Here is a 21,594-nt window from a genome sequence, read left to right as displayed (position 1 = left end):
GTCTATTTATTTAAAAAAAACTATGTTATCAAAACTGCTTTCGTACTTACCTTCTGTCTTGTTACTTTTGAAAAATACTTATTATGTTGGTTCTAAGATGTCCTTTTTCCCTTGGCAGATAGAAGACGAGGACTGGAACACAGTATGTTGTCTGCAAGTGAAGAGCTTTCCCAAGTTGTTGTGAGAAGCTTGTTGTCGCCTGAGGTATAACCGACGCCCCGAGTACACCGGGCATAAGTATGACGAGAATGGTTCCATAAGTGTCAGGTTCTTCTACATATCTTCAACTACCTGAGGCAACCCAGCTGGCAGCCGTGGCACATCAACACTACTGGAGTACAGTACCCTAACACCTACCAGTCGGCGGCCTACGAGGCGCTTCAATACCTATGCGGGAGACGTGTCAGAGAGAGGTTGGACACACTCTCATGAGACACTTTCCAATTGTTGCTGAACAGTGAGCCGCTTGGTGTGCATACCTAACCACCATGAAGGATGCAAGATAGGAGGAAGAGAAGGATGACACCAGCGTAGTAGTCACAACACAGTACCTCCATACCTTAGAGCACATGCATGACGTGACCTACCAGATGTTCCAGGCTAGTCGTCATAGAGCAGAGGAGTCTGAGACACGGGAGAGAGCCCTCCGTGTGATGCTGGATCAGATCAAAGTCCCAACCACAGCTGCTAAAGACACCACCATAAGGAACCGTCAAGAATGGCAGAGAGCAGTGCAGGCGCATCTCACAGATCTCAATAGACATAATGCCATGGATGGCTCTCGAGTCAGGCAGACTGTGAGGAAGAGTACCTTCATGCTACCCACGAATCAGAATCGCCATGTCGTCCTAGCAGGCATTCCCCTCCTACCAGTGCATATTGTAGCAGCCATTGAAGATAATAGGATTGGTCCCTCACCAGTTCCAGAAGCTAGAAGAGGTTTAGTGTCTGCCGAGTCAATCTAGGATGGAGATATGGTGATACCCAACGATGATTCCGAGGCAGTCATCTCGCCTTCGGCAACAACGCGAGGGGGCTCTCATCATTGTAGCCCCTAAGGGTGTATCTGAAACTGAAAGTGCGATAGGATCCAGAGGGAGAGCCACTACGGGCTAAGGTAGAGGCAGAGCTAGGGTTGCCAACTCCCAAGTCAGCCGAGAACCAATAGAGCAGGAAGTCCAACAAAGCCACCGCAGTAGTCAAGGAACCCCACTGCCCCCACCACCAGAGAATGACCTGATGGCGGTGATGGCCAACCAAACCCATATATTGGAGGCCATAACACAAGTAGGAATCAACAACCGAGGATATGGTGTAGGACCTCAAAACAAGATGTCAGAGTTCATGAGGATCAAATCAAACCTTCAACTTTTGACAATACCAAACACCCCTTAGAGCTTGATGACTGGCTTAGGACCATCACCAGAAAGCTCAAAGTTATCAACTGTGAGAGTCAAGATAGGGTGAATCTAGCATCCCATCAATTTACTGGATCAACAGCAAAATGGTGGGAGAACTACTAAGAGGCATCAGTAGATGCCGATGCTATCACTTGGGAGGAATTATATGAAGAGTTTTGGAAGTACCATGTGCTGGATGGGACTATGGAAATGAAGGTTGAAAGATTTTGTAGCCTAAAGCAAGTATTAATGACAGTAAACCAGTACATCTGGAAGTTCATCCGTCTTTCCCGCTATGTCCTAGAAGATGTGTCAACAGACAAAAAGAAACAGGATCATTTTAAGAAAGGATTGCAACGCAGCTTGTATGTCCAGCTAGTACCGGTCATCTACCCTATCTTCAACACTATGATGAACAGGACTATCCTTCTAGAGGAGGCCCATGCACCTATAGAGGCAAAAAGGAAGAGAAAGTTCTCTGACCAAAGTCAGTAGGGCAATAGGTCCTAGGGGACAAGTCTCAACTGTAGGCAGAGATCCCAATATCGGCAGCAGCACACTATGCAGTATCAGACTTCATGATCCACATCCTACACATCAGCATCAACTCCCCACAATTTCAGCGCAGGGTAGTCCCAGCAAAGTATCACAGTAACGCCAGCCGTTACGCAGAGAACATTCTACATCTACTATCAACTAGGCCGCTACATGAAAGACTGCCCCACTGCCAACAAGAACAATGCTCCAGCTCGTTCAGCCATTAGAGCCCCAGTGGCACGAGCCGGATGAGGAGGGAACCAATCAGCCAGTCAGTCACAAAACTATGGACGAGGCCATGTGAACCACATTGACACGCAGGAGACCCATGAAGCACCAGAAGTCATTCTCGGTGAGTTCCCCATCAACTCAACTATTGCAATAGTCTTATTTGATTCTGGAACTTCATATTCATTTATTTTCAATGTTTGACGCACTTTATAAGTTGCTAACAGTGGTTCTTAAGAATCATAAGCAAATTCAATCCCTTGCGAGAAGTATCTTGTGCCGTCTAGGATGCCCTCAGATTAAATGTCGTTTAAGTGGGGTAGAGTTCTTAATAAACCTAGTTATTCTGCATTCAAATGGAATAGATATCATACTGGGAATGGATTGGTTAACCAAGTAGGAAGGCAATATAGTTTGTGCTAGTAGAAGAGTTACCCTGGTCAATCATAAAGGAATCAAGGTAGAGTTTGAGCCTAAAGGACCCAAATCTGACCCAATGGTATGCAATTTAACTGCCAAGTAAATTGAGGATGTGCTAGTAATATGTGAATACCCCGATGTATTTTCAGAGAAATTACCTGGCAAGCCACCAGACCGTGACATAAAGTTCATTATTGATCTCTTACCTGGAACAACCCTGATTGCCAAGAGACTTTATAGGATGGCAGTCAATGAACTAGAGTTATTGAATGAGCATATTAGAGAACTACAAGCAAGTGGTTTCATCAAACCTAGTTTTTACCCTGGGGATCACCAGTTTTTTTTGTAGAGAAGAAAGATGGGAGTTAAAGGATGTGTGTTGATTACAGTTCCTTGAATGAGATAACCATCAAGAACAAGTACCCACTACCCCGGATTGATAATTTGTTCGATCAGCTATGAGGAGCCAAGTACTTCTCTAAGTAGATTTGAGATCATGTTATTATCAGTTAAAGATCAGGAAGAGTGATATCCAGAAGACTATCTTTGTAATAAGGTATGGATTGTATGAGTTACAATCATGTCATTTGGATTGACAAATGCCCCAGCATGCTTTATGAACCTGATGAAAAAGGTGTTCATGGAAGAACTGGACCAATTTGTGATAGTGTTTATTGATGAATATTCTCATCTAGTCAAGGAGTGTCGAAGAGCACGAACAACATCTGAGGATGGTTATACAAAGGCTAAGAGCACACTAGCTCTATGCCAAATTCAACAAAGTGTGAGTTTTGGCTTCAAGAAGTGGCATTTTTTGGATATGTTTTAACAACGGAAGGGATATCAATGGACCCTTCAAAATTTTAGGCAATAGTTGGCTTGATTCAACCAATCAATGTCTCATAAATCAAAAACTTCCTTGGATTGGCAGGTTGTTACCGCAAGTTTATTGAGGGATTTTCGAAGTTAGCTAAGTCAATGACCAAGCTTTTCCTGAAAAGAGCCAAGTTTGAATGGGACGAAGCCTGTGAAGAGAGTTTTCAAGAGCTCAAGAAGAGGCTGACTACCGCCGCAATGTTAAAATTGTCCGATATCCAGAAAGACTTTGTGGTCTATTGTGATGCCTCACACCAAGATTTAGGTTGTGTATTGATGCAAGAAGGCAATGTTGTAGCTTATGCATTCACGCAACTAAAGCCGCATGAAGAAAATTACACAACCTATGACCAGGAGTTAGTAGCGGTTGTGCATGCACTTAAGATATGGAGACATTATCTTCTTGAAAATAAGTATGTGATCTATACAGATCACAAGAGCCTGAAGTATATTTTCACCCAGTCAGGTTTGAACCTGAGGCAACAGAGATGGTTAGAGTTGATAAAGGATTACAATCTAAGTGCCCAATATCACCCGGGCAAATCTAATATGGTGGATGACACCCTAAGAAGGAAAGTTTACTGCTATAGTCTTCAATTACCAAAGTTAAGACCATAACTTCTCTAAGAAACGCAACATTTGAATCTGCACTTAACACAAGGGCAAGTTCACGCCCTAGTGTTACATCCAACACTGAGGATAAAATTCGTAAAACTAGTCAGAAGATGAAGAGGATCTGGAGATCAAAAAGAATCTCGATTTAGATAAAGCACCAGGGTTCAGAGTAGGTCAGCAAGGAACTATGTGGTACAAGGATCAGTTATGTGTACCAGATCGAGAAAAATCTTAGGGAGTTAATCATGGATGAAGCCCACAACTCTCCCTACTCTATTTATCCTGGATGTACCAAGATGTTCACGGATCTGAGAACTAAATATTGGTCGACGGGAATGAAGTTCAACATAGCAGGGTTTGTCACTCGATGTGACACATGTCAAAAGGTCAAGGCAAAACATCAAAGACCAGCAGGATTGCTGCAACTATTGCATAGCCTAACTTGGAAATGGGATGAAATTGGTATGGATTTCATAGTAGGATTACCTAGAACTCAAAAGGGTAATGATTCCGTATGAGTTATAGTGGATAGTCTGACTAAAGTGGCTCATTTCATACCTGTTATTCTCACCCTTGTTGTAATTCAAATGAGGAAGCTGATGCTGGCTTCATAGGAGGTGAAGGAGGGGATGAAGAGTAGTCATAGAAGTCGCGTTTGTACCCTATATGCTTGTGGCTTGGGCTTCCATTTTTTGCTATGTTCTGTTGGCCCCTCCGCTAGGTTTGTAATATACAATTTGGTTTGTAACCTTTTGTACTCTGAACCTTAGTATTTATGTACGAAGCTTGACTGTGATAATACAACTGTTATAATGTGCGTATCAACTACTTGATCCAAGGGATTGATATGGGAGGCACAAGAGATCCCGGGTTGGGGTCTTACACCCTCCTTCCTTTGTCCCTGCAAAGAACTTTGTATCTGTCCTATGCAGTTCCCATGGTCTTCACCCGATGCATCTTTGCCTTCTCTGTCTTGTCGTCCATGTACTTAGTCATCTTCGTCCCATAAATCAAACGAGCATTATTGAGCGTTGGGTTTGCTAATGCAAAGCAGTCCCTGAAATACTTGCAAGTTCCTTGAACTATGAACTCTACAATCCCCACCAGCGATAAGCCCCTCACACCTTTCATCACCCAGTTGTACACCTCAGCTAAATTTGAAGACATAATGCCGTACCTAGCCCCTTTTCTATCATAGAGCAGAGCTCATTTCTCCTTCGGCTCATTCTCAATCCACTCGATAAATTACCTGATAGATGACTCAGTCCTTCGCGTTATGCTAGCTTTATTTTCCATTGGTAGGGACTCAAGAGGTATTGGTTCGTCCTTCGGTCCCCTCACGGGCCTCCGTGCACTCTCCTGTGTTTGCTTCTCCGTTAGCTCATCTATTGTCTTCCAAAGAGCATCGAACTTTTGTTGCTGGTTCTGACCGCACAAACTCTTGAACATGTTCATGAGGTTTTTGTTCTTGAATTAGCGGAAGAAGTTTGCACCCCGAATGCCTCATGCACCACCTACTCTACATATCTGGCCACACAAGTCCCATCATGTCATCATTCATTCTATTCTGCAAATCCTGAATAACCTTGAGCATCTATGCATGCTAATCATGTATAAGGCACACGTTCGACCTAGCACCAACAATTATCATCCTGACACGGTATAGGAACCAATACCAACTCCTAGTGTTCTCACTCTTCAAAAATGCAAATTCCAATAGTAACACTCGGTTGTTCCCATCAACCCCAATAGCAGTCAAGATTTGTCCCTTATACATGCCGGTAAGGAAAGTGTCGGGGATATAGAGCATAGGCCGACAATGCTCGAAAGCTTTAATACATGGTCCTAATATGAAGAAGCATCGCTTTAAGACATACTTGCTAGGTTTGGACAATAATGGGTACTTATCAATATCGTATTACGTCCCTAGGTTCCTTCGAGTAATGGTTTGCAGCAAGCATAGAAGATTGTCATATGACGCTTTGTAGGTTCTGAACCTCATCTCAATTATCTTCCTCTTCGCCCTCCATGCCTTGCTATAGCTAATAGTGTACGTGTACTCCTCCTCGATTGCCCTGATTATGGGTCATGGTTCATAGTTCAGGTTATTCACAGTCTGGACGTACATCACAATGACAACAAAGGCTAAGGTGATATTCCTATAGATGGGCTTAAGTTTGTCCAACGTGCAAGTGTGGTCCACCACAATTGACACCTCCCAAACTGAACCCACTTCCACTTAAAGTCATGCACCTGCCATGGGCAACCCTCCTTCACGCATTTAACATCATATTCCTTCTTACTTGACTTAACATCATAAAATTATCGTCGAAGTGATGTCACTCATTGAGTCACATTATCTTTCATGGCCTGACTGGTAGGATATCTAACCCCATCGGTCACCTCGTTCTGTGCATACTCTCAGGGCACCTAATTTTTCTCATTCACCACAAGATTATTAAAATTGGAATTGTTCCAGTCCGCGGGAATAGAAACATCATCCTCATCATTAGATATGTCATACTCAGGAGCTTCATCAGCCTTAAGGTGATGAGCTCATGGCTCATTCGGATACTATCAATACCGTCAATAATCCTCAAATCATACAAGGTCCAATTACAAGAGCACTTGCACGACAATTAGACCACTAGGTGAACTCATTTTTCGTTGTCCATGCTTCCTTGGATGGATTCCTACCAAATTATTGTGATGTTTTATTGCTTAGAATGTGGCAGAAGTACCAAAACCTTACTCAGACATCATCCCTCGAAGGTCAAGTCTACTCGGACTCGAGACTGAGCTCTAGTCGTGGTCGAAATCGTGATCGTGGTTGAGTCGCATGACAGCTCGTCAGTAAAACAGGCATAACTCTCTCATACGAAGTCCGTTTTAGGCAATCTTGGACATTTAGGAAAACTTAAGACAAGCCCTTTCCAATGGATATGAGCTCGACCAAATATTCTTATAGTGTAGTTAGAGTCAAAGGAATAAGATTCTGTGCCACTGTTTTGGACCTAGTTGGATCTTGTAATCATATCGGGGTCGGAGTCCAGATTGTATACGCCTCTTTCTATGGTTGCACAACCCTAGGTCAACCTCCTCACATCTCCCTATATATACAGAATAGCCATCGTAGTTTAAGCTTGGGTTTTTCTTAGATTATTTTATTTTATACAGTTTCGTCGCTTGTTCGGTTTGTGAAACCCCAAATCGAGTAGTTTACATTATTGCGACAGAATATAAAAAATTATGTAAACTACAACTACAATAGTGCAATATTCATTAAAAATATAGCCAAATAGTTAATCTACATTGCAACAAAATATCCTCAAGTCGCTACGTCAAACACATCTACTACGTTAGTTATGCCTATAGCCCTACACTATATCTAAATCCTACATCTAATACCTAACATATGTCTAAATAATACATCTAATGGACGGTTCTACCCCTTCCAGACCATATAATATTTTATTGTTCCCCTAAAAAACCCTAAACTACCACTTATCTAATATATCTGTCAACCATAGACAAAAAAAACCCTAACATTATTGCGACAGAATATAAAAAATTATGTAAACTACAACTACAATAGTGCAATATTCATTAAAAATATAGCCAAATAGTTAATCTACATTGCAACAAAATATCCTCAAGTCGCTACGTCAAACACATCTACTACGTTAGTGATGCCTACACTATATCTAAATCCTACATCTAATACCTAACATATGTCTAAATAATACATCTAATTGCTAAAATATACGCACAAACATGATCTATTTGCTAAAATATATGTACAAAGATGATTTAATTGCTAAATTATGTCTAACCATAATTCTAAATCTAGATTTGCATTCTAAACTACATCTAGTAGCTATGCTACCGGGTTTGTAAAAAAAATCATAGATCTAACATCTAACCTATATCAAAACTTAGCACCAGTGGCTATCATACCGAGTTTGTAAAAAAATGGATCAAAAAACGTACCTCCTTCCTCTTGCAGGGCTTCACCTCCAATTCCTCCTCCCTCCCCTCCCATCTCCTCCTCTCCTCCCTCTCTTGGCTGGGTTGGAAAGAAATGACTGCTGATGTCAGTAGGGACGGTGTAACCGGTTTTTATACCCAAAAGGTCTCACTCTAACAGTGAACGACACCTTTTGGGTGGGCCCGCCTAGCGTTGATACGAGGAAGGTCTTGCCCATTTAGCGGGCGAGAGCCCACATCACTATATTTTTTATTTTATGATCAACAGGCCCCATAAGGTAACATCCGTTCATGGGCGAGAACTTGCTCTAGCCTGATGAATAGGCGACAGTAGCATATTGTTGCAATTTTTTGAATACGCATATAATTTTGCAAATACTGAAAAATATATATATAAAATTCCCCAACCTGTCACCCACCGCAGGCCTTGTCCACCATGTGCTAGAATGGCCCAACCCAGCCTGAACTACACAACGACGCCGAACTCCAGTACCCCTTTCTCCCCTCAAATTATTATTATTATTATTATATATATATATATAATTGGAAAAATTACACGGTCGTTTCAAAATATTAAATAGGCTATTGTCGCCCGTTATCAGGCGAGATCTTGTGAGCCTCGACAGTTAGCCAATATTAAATGTGTTTACCCGAGGTATTGCCCGCTGAGCAAGCAAAATCTTTCTCACTGCAATACTAGAGGGCCCATCCAAAAGGTGTCGCCCAGTGTTCGGGCAATACCTTTTAGGTATAAAATGCGACGCGTCACCCCAGCTGATGTTAGCACTCTCATTTGCACTCAACCGAGCTGAGAGAGAGGGTGAGGAGGGGAGGGGAGGGGAGGGAGAAGAAATTGGTGGAGAAGCCTCACTGAAGGAAAAGGTACATTTTTTATCTATTTTCTAACAAATCCGGTAGGATAGCTACTAATGCTAGTTTTTTATATAGGTTAGAGGTTATATTTAGGATTTGTTTACAAACCCAGCAGGATAGCCACTAAACGTAGGTTAAAATATAGATATATATTTATAATTAGGGTTAGACATAGTTATCAATTATACTTTGTTTGTAAGCATATTTTAGCAATTAGATGTAGTATTTAGGCATATATTATGTATTAGATGTAGGATTTAGACATAGTGTTGGCATAGCTGAGGTAGATGTATGATATAGAAATATTTGATGTAGCGACCCGGTGATATTTTGTTACAATATAGATGAATTGTTGGGTCATGTTTTTAATGAATGTTGTATTATTGTAGATGTAGTTGTACATAATTTTGTATGTTCTGTCGCAATAATATTAGGATTTTTTATCAATGGTTGGCAGGTACATAGGATAAGTGATAATTTAGGATTTTCTATGGGGATAGTGAAACACTTTATGGTCCAAAAGGGGTAATATTATTCGTATTTGAGTCAATGAACAATAGTATCTCCAGACCTATGTAGAAGAGTGGCATACACTTGTACACCTGGTTGATACGGGGTTTCAATATAGACCCCGAGGTTCAAAAGATGACCATTAGCATTGTGGGCAACCATATAAGAGATGATGTGTACTGAGAGGTGTACTCGCTCAGGGAAGATAAAGTCTGGAGGAGGTACCTGCAAGATATTGTGCACAAAGGTTGCCCTCTTATGTTGTTTATGCAATGGAAGAATAAGGAGACAGTTGGGGAGATACAGGGTGGGCGTACGCAGAGTAAGAGGGTGCTGAGGAAGAGTATGATGAGGATAATCTAGATGGTGCACATTCATCAGATTATCCGACTGAACCGACCGATGAGACATACTAGGGGAAACAAATCTCTTCTCTAATTGAATAGATGGAGCAGGGTGATCTTGAGGCTAACGAATCTCTTGAGTATGATATGTCGGATGATAACGATGATGCATGTTCCCGCGAAATGGAACAATCCCAACTTCAATAACCTTGTAGTGAATTAGGGGAATCAGGTAGCCTGGGAGTATATGCAGAATGAGATGCCCTAGGATGCTATGTATCCTACCAGTCAGGCTATGAAGGATGTTGTAACTCAATGGGTGACATCGTTTCGATGACAGTTTTATGTTGTCAAGTCAAGTAAGAAGGAGTATGATGTCAAGTGTGTGAGGGAGGGTTGCCCATGACAAATGCACAACTTTAAAGGGAAGTGGGTTGAGTATTGGGAGGTGTCGATTGTAGTGGACTATACCTGCACGATGGACGAACTTGAGCCCAACAATAGGAACATCACCTCAACCTTTGTCGACAATGTGATATAGGCCCAGATTGTGAACAACATGAACTACGAACTAGGGTTCATAATCCGGCAAATTGAGGAGGGTTACAAGTACACTATCAGCTACAACAAGGCATAGATGGCGAAGAAGAAGGCAATTGAGATGAGGTTCGGTACTTACGAAGTGTCATATGATAATCTTCCAAAATTGTTGCAGATCATTACTCGAAGAAACCCGAGGACGTATTACGACATTGATAAATACTCATTGCTATCCAAACCTGACAAGTATGTTCTAAAGCGATGCTTCTTCGCATTAGGATCATGTATCAAATTTTTGGAACAATGTAGGCATATCCTCTGCATCGATGGTACTTTTCTTATCGACATGTATAAGGGACATATCCAGACTGCTATTGTGGTTGATGGGAACACCAAGTGCTACTGTTGACCTTTGCATTTGTGGAGAATGAGAGCACCACCAGTTGGTATTGGTTCCTATACCATGTGAGGATGATAATTATGGGTGCTCAACTAAACATGTGCCTTATTCATGACTGGCATGCAGGGATGTTCAAAGTTATTCAGGATCTTCAGAATGGAACGGACGATGGCATGATGGGAGCTGTGTGGCCTAATCTACAGAGTAGGTAGTGCATAAGACATTGGGGGTGCAAACTTCTTCCACCAATTGAAGAATAAGAACCTCATGAACATATTCAAGAGATTGTGCGGTCAGAACCAACATCGAAAGTTTGATCCTCTTTGAAAAACACTGGATGAATTTATGAAGAAACAAACCCAAGAGCACACATAGAGACCCGTGATTTCATCGAAGGACGAATCAGTACCTCTTGAGTCTGTGCCAACGGACACATCGGGAAAGGAAGCGTGAGAGGGCACGTCAGGTGCATGAGGCAGGATCGGAAGCGACGAGAAAGGAAAAGTACCCACGTACCACTCAGTAGATCACATGTTTATATTCTCTAAGGTATATTAGGTTTAGACGCGGTACTTATTTAGATTAGAATGATCGTGCACTGTATATGCCACTGTCCATGTATGTCTTAGTTCCTATTAAAATCATCATGGCAACCTTTTCGTTCTCCTAAAATATGGGTATCTAAAATATCGCACAAACATCTAATGACATTGAACGAATCTAAAACATAAATATTGCGACTCATGACTATTCTGCTGCAAATGAAAAAAAAAAGATAGCACAATATTTCTCGTTCATTGAGTGACACCTTGCTGTCGCCGGTGAACGGGCGGGTGACAGCAAGGCAAGCAACACATAACCTCACTAATTTTTTTAATCTTTTGATTGATGGGGTCTACATGTTTTTCTCCGATGAACGAACGATAGTAGATTATTGTTGTAATATTTTAAGATGTTTGTGTAATTTTGCAAATTTTGAAGAAAGAAATATATAAAAAATTCCCTCCGCTCCTCCCATATAACCCACCCGTCCACGCGATAGGGCTTCCCCGTATCGCTCTCGCCGCCGATTCGCTGCCCGTGCGATTCTTGCGTTGCGCTTCGAAGCTTCCGAACCAGTAGCATCTCGCCGTATCGTGGCGGCGGGTTTTGTGCGTGTTAGGGTTAGGGTTTCTGTGTCGGGAAGGGGGTAGGAAGAGGAGGAGGCGGCGGAGATGGAGGAGGTGACGGAGGGGGTGAACAACCTGGCGATTACGGAGCAGCACAAGAAGAACCGGATCCAGGTCTCCAACACCAAGAAGCCGCTATTCTTCTATGTCAACCTCGCCAAGGTGAAGATTCCTTTTTCTATTTCGGTTTCTGGTTGTTTCTTTTGCTCTTCGATTTTTGGGTTTCTTGTGCAGATGCTGCTCCGTAGTTTTGACCGTTTTTAGATTTTTCCTCCTCGGGTGTGTGTTTGGATCCGCGAAGAGTTTTGGTCTGAAACCCCAGAATTTTTTTAATCACATTTATTGTCCTGCCCGATTTTTTCTGCTTTCATTATAGAAAAATACAAGTTGACTTTTTAGTCAGAGTTCGATTTCTTGTGGAATTGTGTTTGGGACACCATCACACCAAGGTTTAGTTTGCGTTGCGATGTTTGTTTGGGCAATAACTCGAGACTGATTTGTTGTGGTGATTGCAGAGGTACATGCAGCAGCATGACGAGGTGGAGCTATCGGCCCTCGGCATGGGTAAAACTCTTTCTTCCTTCATCATGCTATATGTGATTATGTTGGTACTCGTAGTTTGTAATTTGCTGTCGTGTTGCAGATAGGAAGCCATTAAGCTCGTGTTTATTACATTTATCTCAGATATCAGAACCATTAAAAATCTTTATCATGATGATTTATTTTACTTGAGCTTTGAATGAAACCCAAGCTGGTTGCTCGTAGTTGGAGTTTGGACCGCAAACCGCCATCGATTGTTTGCCTATTCGCTGGTTAAATGATCGTCATCTGTTATGCCTCTCCATTATATTTTTAATATTTACAATATGTTGATGAACCTTCTATTATCATTTCAGCCATTGCCACAGTGGTGACTGTTGCCGAAATTCTGAAAAATAACGGCCTTGCTGTTGAAAAGAGTAAGATTCTCGTTGCCTGTACATTTCTGTCACCCGTCTTTATAGTCCTTATCTGACCATTCAATTAAAATGGTTTTCAGAGATCATGACATCCACAGTGGATGTCAAAGATGATTCAAGGAGCCGCCCTATACAGAAGGCCAAGATTGAAATAGTTCTGGGCAAGTCGGAGAAATTCGATGAGCTGATGGCAGCTGCTGCGGAGGAGAGGGAAGCTGCTGAGGCCGAGGAGCAGAGCTAAACAATTTAAGTTCGCTATTGTAATAGTTTAATTAGTACCCTGATGCTAGGTTTTACGTTTTAATCTCTTGGCCAACAAGAGACATACTTTTGCAATCTATCAAGAGCTCTGCTCATTTGATTTATTTGAATAGTAGCTTCTTCTGTTCATGATGTGCTGGCAATTCCGGTCTTTACGTTTGGTTCGTCTTTGAACGAAAGCTGAGTCCACGTTTGGGTTGGGTTGCTAAGCGTCTGCCATGCGCGAAAGGGATGGGGTTTGCTACAAGTGATAAAGGGTTCAGTTTCTCATAAAATCAATGCAAAATATATCAAGATCTAATGTAGAAAAGAAACATAAAACGAGAATCGATGCTCAGAAGGATTACATGTAGGGGCAGTGGGATAGAACCACAAAACACCGACAAAACTGCTTCCATACCGTCAAGTGAGAATATTGTTTAGAATTTCAACACAAAGCTAACTAACCCAAAACTTGATATCTCAGACCTAATTTTTTTTATGAGTATCAAATCCGATTCTCAATTCAAAGAAAACTAGGTATAATCATGTGCCGAGAACATCACTCATCCCCCTTTTCTTCAGGGTCACATGCTTCACTCGGATTCCGCATCTTCAAGTATCTTCTTGCAGGCCTCATAGCACATGAAAGAGATGCCTGACGCAGGCATCAGCTTGATGCAGCTCGGTTCAAGCCCCTTGTACAGACCACCAATCCCTCCCTTCTCCATTATGCAGTAGAGAGCATGGAACACGTTCCTGTAGACCTGCCTCCCACCTACTGCTCCAACCTGCATTTGCTTGCGAGCCACCTCAAGCGGGAAGGTGGCGGTGCTCGAGATGGCACCAGCGGCTGAACCGATGAGGAGTCACGATGTTGCTGATCTCCTCCTGCTTGAACGTCTTCTTATAGAGCTTCTTCCGGGTGTCATAGGTGTAGTAATTGGTCGCGGCATATGGCACCACTCCTCTCGTAGAATCTTGACGAAAGCATGGAGGAAGTTATCGTACTTGGTGTAAGACCGCGGTAGAGCTCTGATGCGCCTTCCTCTCGTAGAATCTTGACGAAAGCATGGAGGAAGTTATTGTATATGTCCTTCTGCAGAAACAAGGAGTGAGGTGAGGTGCACAAAGAAACGTCATTTCTCCATGTTGTTGAGAAAGAGTTCTATTCACCTCTGTAGTCAATCTGGTCTTAATCAGTTCCAAAGGATATGTGCACAAGGTTGAGCTGACTCCAGCAAGTGCTCCAGCAACAAGCGACGGAGGGAGGGAGGTCTTCGGGGACTCGTCAGCCTTTGGAGTCAAGAATTTCTTGGCCGTATCAAAAGCAAATAGCTGCATTTGGACAAAGAGGTCAGATAGACAAAGGTATTGCTATGTCAGTAGAACAATAGAGGTGATGCTTGATCAATTGTTGCAAAACCAAGGTCTCCAAACATCTTGAAATTCATCAACAACAATAATAACGAAGCCTTTTAGTCCCAAGCAAATTGGCGTAGGCTATAAACATCTTGAAATTCGTAAGTAAAAATATGGTCATGGAGTCTCACAAACAAAGTCAAAATAACTAGCGACTATCTTTTCGCAAACCCATAACCAAATAAATTTCTTTATCAGTGCAGGCCATAAAAAATGAAAATTCAACAGGCAAACTGCTAACCCACTAGTTCAATTTGAGGCCTCTCAGAAGTTCACAAGCAAAGTTACAAGAGTAGCACATTTTACATGTTTGCCATCTTCAGAGAGCCTAACAAAGCATATTGTACTTGACCTGAGAGCGAGCTCAAAATATCAGAAGAAATACAAGATTCAGAATATAGGGTGGAAGATAGTGGCAACTCAATTGATCGTTCATAAATTGGCAAACTAGACATAACTGTCGCACCACAAACCCCAGGGTCCATAGTTTGACTCGCCAAATGTCATCAAGACCACAGATAGCAATAATATAACATACATCCTTGTTGAGGATAAAGATCATATCAAAGATGTAACCATCATTTGTACCTAGATGAAGGAAAGCGTTAAGCGTACCCTAACTCTTTTCAAGAATGTGTTTTTGTAAACTGCATGCTACTATATTAATAGCAGCCTGGGTACTACTGCTACATAAGATTGACTTCAGAGTGGCACTGTCTCAGTATTGGTACAGTTTTCTTCTGCATGAAATTTGTTTGTTCTGATAAGCGTCAGAAAAATGGAATTGGATGTACAATAGAAGCTATAATAGTTCATCTTGTCTTAATCACACACGTAGAATTAGCCCTCCACTGAAGTGTAAAACACAGAATGATTTGTTCAATGTTAAAAATTTAAAGATTTTTTTTTTAAAAAAAACTAGTGGATTGGTAAATCAAATAATGCCCACTAGCATCACTGATACAACAGACAACAGTAACATCACATGGTAAGTTTTAGCAACAGGACCTCCTGGACATTGAAATGGTACCAAATAAACAAAAGGGAATAATTTACCTCAATTGCTTTGCTTGGCGCAACTAACATTGACAAGATTCCCACGGAACAACCCTGTCCACCCCTCAGTGTTCATGATTGACTGGAACACCTCCATCATGGAGTCCCCATTGCTCCCAACCATCAGATAAGTCCTACTGTCTCCAGCGGCGCCACACAAGTCCTCGAGACAGCCCCTGCAATAGCTCCGCTAACCAGCCTCCTCAAATGCGAGTTCCCAATCTTGATTTTCAGCTTCAGTCCACGCCTCTTGGCCTTTTTCTTAGCCTTTTCATCCACCACTTCCTCCTCCTCGACGAGCTCAGCCTGGGCCCCGAGAACTTGGTACCCAACCGCCTCGGAGACATACTTTATGCAATGATCAGCGAATGGAATCTTGATGTCCTTCTCGCCCGGACTGGGTGCCACTGCTGGCGCGCCCGTCAATACTTTGAGACCAACACTAGCAAACAGCCCACCGTGAGGAGTCGCAGAGCCATGTATGCTTAAAGAGAAGCTTTTGTCCTCATGAATGCGAATCCCAAGGGAACCGGAGCTCAGGGAGCTGAATAGACCAGACCTGCTTGGCTGCTTCTTCTCCACGGCTAACACGCTGTTCTTGCTCTGGGCGGTCATACCCACCATCGTCGCCGCCATTGCTTAGAAAATATTTTTGGCTAAATCTGCAGCACACAGTGCGGGTTCAGGCTTTCAGCTGCGCTACATTGACGGTTACAACAAGGAGTATATTCTCATCCACCAAATCCAAAAGTTTGGCACCATTCATTCAAAAAAGAAAAGAGAAGTTTGCCACTAAGAAACATGAATCTAACCTACCTTCTCCACTACAAAATTAAGTAAATGTGGTAAAAAAGTTGCGATTTTGATGGACCAATAGAACATCGCCACTTAATACGACGAGCACGGGAGAAGATGCAATGAACCTAGCATCTCCTCTGCCGACCTCCACTCACAGCAAACGAACGAATTAACCCTAAAGGAAACCGCCAATCCCTACCCCATCCGACAACTCCCAAGAAAGAAGCCTTTGCGCCGCCGCCGCGGCTACTCGTCGAGAAGAACGGACCTACCTATAGGTTGCGGCCGCTCCGGCGGCGGCTTCTTCCTCCCCCCTCTTGCGTTGCTCTCCGAGCTCGACAGGAGAGGAGGTGCCGCCTTTTGCGACGGGGGGAGCCGGGAGCCCGATCCCATCTCCCTTTTGTTCAGGCGAATGAGATCGTCTGACTTCATCGGACTTGCTATAGTTCTATGTTACAGTATCATTGCTACAGTAACAGGCGGATTTGCTTAGTACCACATATTTGACATAAAAATACTGTTCATCTTATCACAAAATACTATACCTCGCTTCAGAGAGAACCGGGTCCGTTCGAGGAAGGGAACGACCAGGGCTCGTTGCCGGATCAAGTGAGAGCATTTCCGACCATTCGTAGAGGATTTTTAGGATGCAGCGCGTGTAACGAGGAGGCCCTGCCCACCTGATTAACTCGGGCATGTGTGTGTTAGGGACATACGGTACATCGGTGGAAATTGTTTAATTTAAAATACATATTTCTGTTTTAAAAATCAAAAAATGTTGCTTTCCAGTACTTTTAAAATTTAAAATATTACCGAAATCGCCATGAGAAATTATGTAACGTACAAGATACTATCATCTAATCCCTCTAGTTACAAATGTAGATTATTTTAGCCTCTTTAACTATTCTCTAAATATAAATCATTCTCGAACTTTTATGTATTTTTTCTCCTTCGTTTCCATTTTATCTTTGTTTAATAAATACTAATACTCTCACTAATAAATAAGTTATCTTTTTCAATATAAAATAAATAAAGAGTAATAAGGTCATTTAATTTTTTTTAATCTTTATATATAAATCTAAAATAACCTATATTTACATTCGGAGAGAGAAACTCTTAAAACACTTCAACTCAAATAATTGTTTATATAATGAGAAAAAACAAATTTTAGGGAGACGGACTCCCTAACACAAATGTGAGCTTAAAGCCTCTACTGTCTTGTATTGATGGAGATAGGGCCGACTTGACCTGACCCTGCACAGCCTAGCTTAAAGGCTGACCACTAGGAATGACAATAATGACAATAGAGTTCCGTTTTCTAATAACTCGTGCAAAATTTCTTTATTAGAGGATAGGATGAAAAAAATTTATCCTCACCAAATTATACGGAGATGTGGACAGCAAAACACTCTTCGTCCCCACTACCGTTATATTACTGATATCACACATATACATATTTTTTATTATATAAATATATAAACATTATATTATATATAGAAAATAATAAATTACATTTATATTTTTTTTATCTAACCTACAATATTTAACACACTTATATTAATTATCCTTAGCATCAATAAATTATTTATTTACACTATGAACATATTGTTAATATATAAAAATAATCAATTCTAAATCAATTTTACATCCTCATTGAATACACGACAGATCTACTCAAGAAAGCGGTCAGTTTCGCTCTTTTGAAATGTTACATGCGGTGTACATTAGTAACTATATATTTGACCACCAGCTTATTTGAGGCCTGATCGACTGGTATACACGTGCTGTCTGCTCTAATCTTTGACACGTACAGACGGACCTTTACATGCTCCAAGCACGTACTGAGCAGCACTTCTGTTGTCGGAGGACAAGGGGCAAGAAAAAGACGGATGGATGCGTGTAGGTCACGGATCGAAGTAATTCCTTGCGTGTAATTCACCAGTACAAACCTTTCAAGTCGGTCAACGACATTTCCGATACAGAGCAGCAGCTGGGAGTATTACGCAGTGCATAAGGCTTGGCTAAAAAAGGCGCAAATTTAAAAGCAAAATAATAAAAAAAGTTCGATGACAACATGCAGCAACAGCTGAATTGGTTGGCTTGTTGATTTCGCGGCGGGGCCTTGCCGTGCATCACACGAGTTTACCACCAAAGGAAGGTGCATGGTTCTGCATGATTAGCAATCTAATCCATACTACATGAGTATGTCGCACGCGTCGATACGACACCCTGCTGGGGTCAAATCACAAGCTGCTAGGTAGCTTTTTTTCTAAAAAAAAAGGAAGGAAGGAAGAAAAGCCATGCAAGCTAGCGTAACAACATAATCACTAATCGAACCGTGTTATTTGCACCAGCTAGCCGTATACTCTATATATATCCATGCAAACTAAACAACGGGTCGGATAGAAGTGCTTCAGTTATGAAGTCCTACTGAAAATTGAGATCATATTTCATGTCAGATTTTAAATCCGGTAAATTAAAATAAAATAATTTAAGTCTTTATTTTTAATTTAAAATAAAAATAGGATTGCTCATCTAAATATCCCTCAATATATCTCACAAATTATTACATATAGAGGTCTGCTAAACAAAATCTAAAGCGCGAGTTTCTTGTGAATTTCACGGGAAATCGATTAACACGGCACGACTCTAGAGCATTCCGGTCCAAAAATGACGACGTAGGTGCCCGATGTCGCTTGTACTCCAGTACTGCCCCGTTTGCAATTTGAACCAGGAGAAGGTACAGAACATACTGGTACCATCGCCGTCGTGTCAGCTGCCACGTCTTTGTCCAGGCCTGGGACTCACCAAACTAATCCAAACACAAAATAAAAGTACAGAGGGTACGTGATCGAGCGGTCCAGAACGTCCTAGCTGATACGAGGCGGAAAAGAAAAGGACACGAAAAGATGCCGTGCCACGTGGAGCTGGAGACGACGTGGCGTCCTCCCATCGGCTGTGCCTATCTCTCCTCGTCAAGATCCGTACACGCCACAACGGCACGGCGGCGCGTCGACGGCGAGCCTATCGCAGTGGCGGGCGGTCCACACGTGATTGGATTGGTCCCATCTTTGGCGATGTGAAATGAAAAGAAAAAGGGATATACAGAGGACAAAAATACATGTAAGTTTAATGACGCGTGATGGAGAGCATCTAACAGAAATATTATAACCGTTTTCGTTTATTTATCACTAATAATTTATTATACCAATTTTGATTATACGTTTTTTATAAAAAATTACTAATACTTAAAACTATACAATACCAATGAAGCAAATTTCATAATGAATCTAATAATACAAAAGTTTTAAATATCTATAATTTTTTTAAAAACATAAGATTAAAATTACTATAGTAAATCATTGATAACAAGTAAATGAAAACGAAGGTAGTATCGGGGAAATGAAGCCTTGAGTGAATAAGTTGTAACAGGGATTAAAATTTTATCAAAATTTCATTAATTTCAAGAATTCCGAAGGGGGGAAATATCTAATTTTCTCGTCAGTGAGTGAAGAAAAAATATAAAACGAAATTGAAATCCATGGTTGTAACTACATGATTATTCCTTGAGCTCAAATTATATGGCTATGGGGACAAGCTTAGCTAGGAGGATTTTTTATTAAAAAAATCAGGATTTTAGTGTTAATGTCTTGGTCTAATGTACAAGATAATTGACATCTTTACACCAATAGATAGATTCAATGCTTTCCTGTCTCGAGTTTGAACCTTCATCGGAAGATTCCTGGCTGCCACTGACCGTCGCAAATGATGTGCTGTCTACATTTGACCTATTCTCTTTTACTCAGTTACCGCATTGAAACAACTAATAGTGCATAGCACATAAACGCATTTTCCAATCAAAATTGTAAATTTCCCAAGAGTGGATGCAGCGGGTACCACATTGCAAGCACTCTCAAATCATCAGGGATTCTGCTTACGCTGCTGCAGATGTCACAAGATTCTAGGAATAATTTTCTAAAACATCCGCCGTCCATTTGTCAACTGTTGGGGCAGGTTGAGCTCCGCTATCCAATCTCTTTTGAAGCAGAAATACAGAAAAAAATTGTCCAATTGCTGTTGAGCACCAGATTCCACTCCAGATGTCAGATGCTAATCAACACTAAGTACCCCTTCTCTATCGTGGGACATATTAAACAATTTCTACATGTATATAATACATTTTTTATAAAAATAACCTCAACTAATCTTATTCTCAGAAACTAGCCACTCCATTGAATACTGGGAAATGCTGCTAATGCAGACCCTCTATACAAGTTTATTTGTCACGATTAGTGGGAGGGATCATTTCTAAAACAAGTTGGAAAACTGTAAATGTCAATCCTGACACTGACAAGTAATCGACGGAAATTTAAATAATTGTGATGCAAGCAACAAAAATCCACGTATTTTGTGATCGGAGGAAGCAGTCAAGAGACTAATAAATATTAAAAAAGTCTATATGACAAGTGATTATTAGGAATCCGACATTTAGCCAAAAGAAAGCAATTAATCTTTCTCGCTACTTGCAACAGGTAAAGAAGCCTCTACTGGCTATTTGTGAAAATATTACAACGGCCATAATGATTCGGTACTAACTACTAAGTATGTTAAGATAATTTGCAATTGCGACAACAAGAGAACTATATGTAAAAAGTAAATCAAGAAACAAATAAGGGCCTTGAAACGAAGAATTTTCGACCGTATAGTACTTTCCACGACCTTAAATGCATGATGAAGAAAAGAACGGTATTATGCTTATGCTGCTAGATTACTATTTTATCCATCTTATAATAAATAACGTTTTAGTCTCTTCTACAATATTTAAAATATATCGCGTTTTATAATTTCGATATAACTTTAGACTAAGTTTTTCAATTTTACTCTTTTCATTAACTAACTTATTTCTCAATACAAGTCTCATTTCGCACGCAATAAATAATATTTAAAGAGAATAAGATGGTTATTTTATCTTTTATCTTAATACTTATAATGAACTTTAAAATATTATTCATTTTGAGACGGAAGAAGTGACACGTAAAAAACATTTTCCTTTCGGCCGGAGATGCACTCGTCCGTACTCCTACTTGGACACGTGTATCTCACCCAAACACTATGAGGGCTAGTTTGGAAGGCCTGATCCACTCCGGGATCCCAGCCTTTTTCCCCGGTTGGAAAGTCCACTGGGCAACCTCCCACGGGCCAGAAAATCGCGCCATTTGG

The 21,594-nt window shown here is 41.2% G+C and overlaps 1 protein-coding gene and 1 pseudogene across 1 annotated transcript; one reads left to right on the top strand and one right to left on the bottom strand.

Annotated features, from left to right (window-relative positions):
- The first annotated feature begins 11,750 nt into the window (after nt 1-11,750).
- On the top strand, nt 11,751-13,234 carry LOC133931160 (uncharacterized protein At2g34160-like). Its single transcript, XM_062377973.1, has 4 exons — nt 11,751-12,061; nt 12,415-12,463; nt 12,796-12,858; nt 12,939-13,234. The coding sequence occupies exons 1-4, from the start codon at nt 11,945-11,947 to the stop codon at nt 13,097-13,099; spliced, it is 390 nt and encodes a 129-aa protein (XP_062233957.1). The 5' UTR covers nt 11,751-11,944; the 3' UTR covers nt 13,100-13,234.
- A 279-nt stretch (nt 13,235-13,513) lies between these two features.
- Nucleotides 13,514-16,793, bottom strand: LOC133931253 (adenine nucleotide transporter BT1, chloroplastic/amyloplastic/mitochondrial-like; annotated as a pseudogene).
- Between the last annotated feature and the right edge of the window lie 4,801 nt (nt 16,794-21,594).

This window comes from Phragmites australis, chromosome 10, assembly GCF_958298935.1.
Source record: "Phragmites australis chromosome 10, lpPhrAust1.1, whole genome shotgun sequence".
Taxonomy (NCBI): Eukaryota; Viridiplantae; Streptophyta; class Magnoliopsida; order Poales; family Poaceae; genus Phragmites; species Phragmites australis.
Note: the sequence above shows the minus strand (reverse complement) of the source record. Positions and strands in the feature narration are given on the sequence as shown.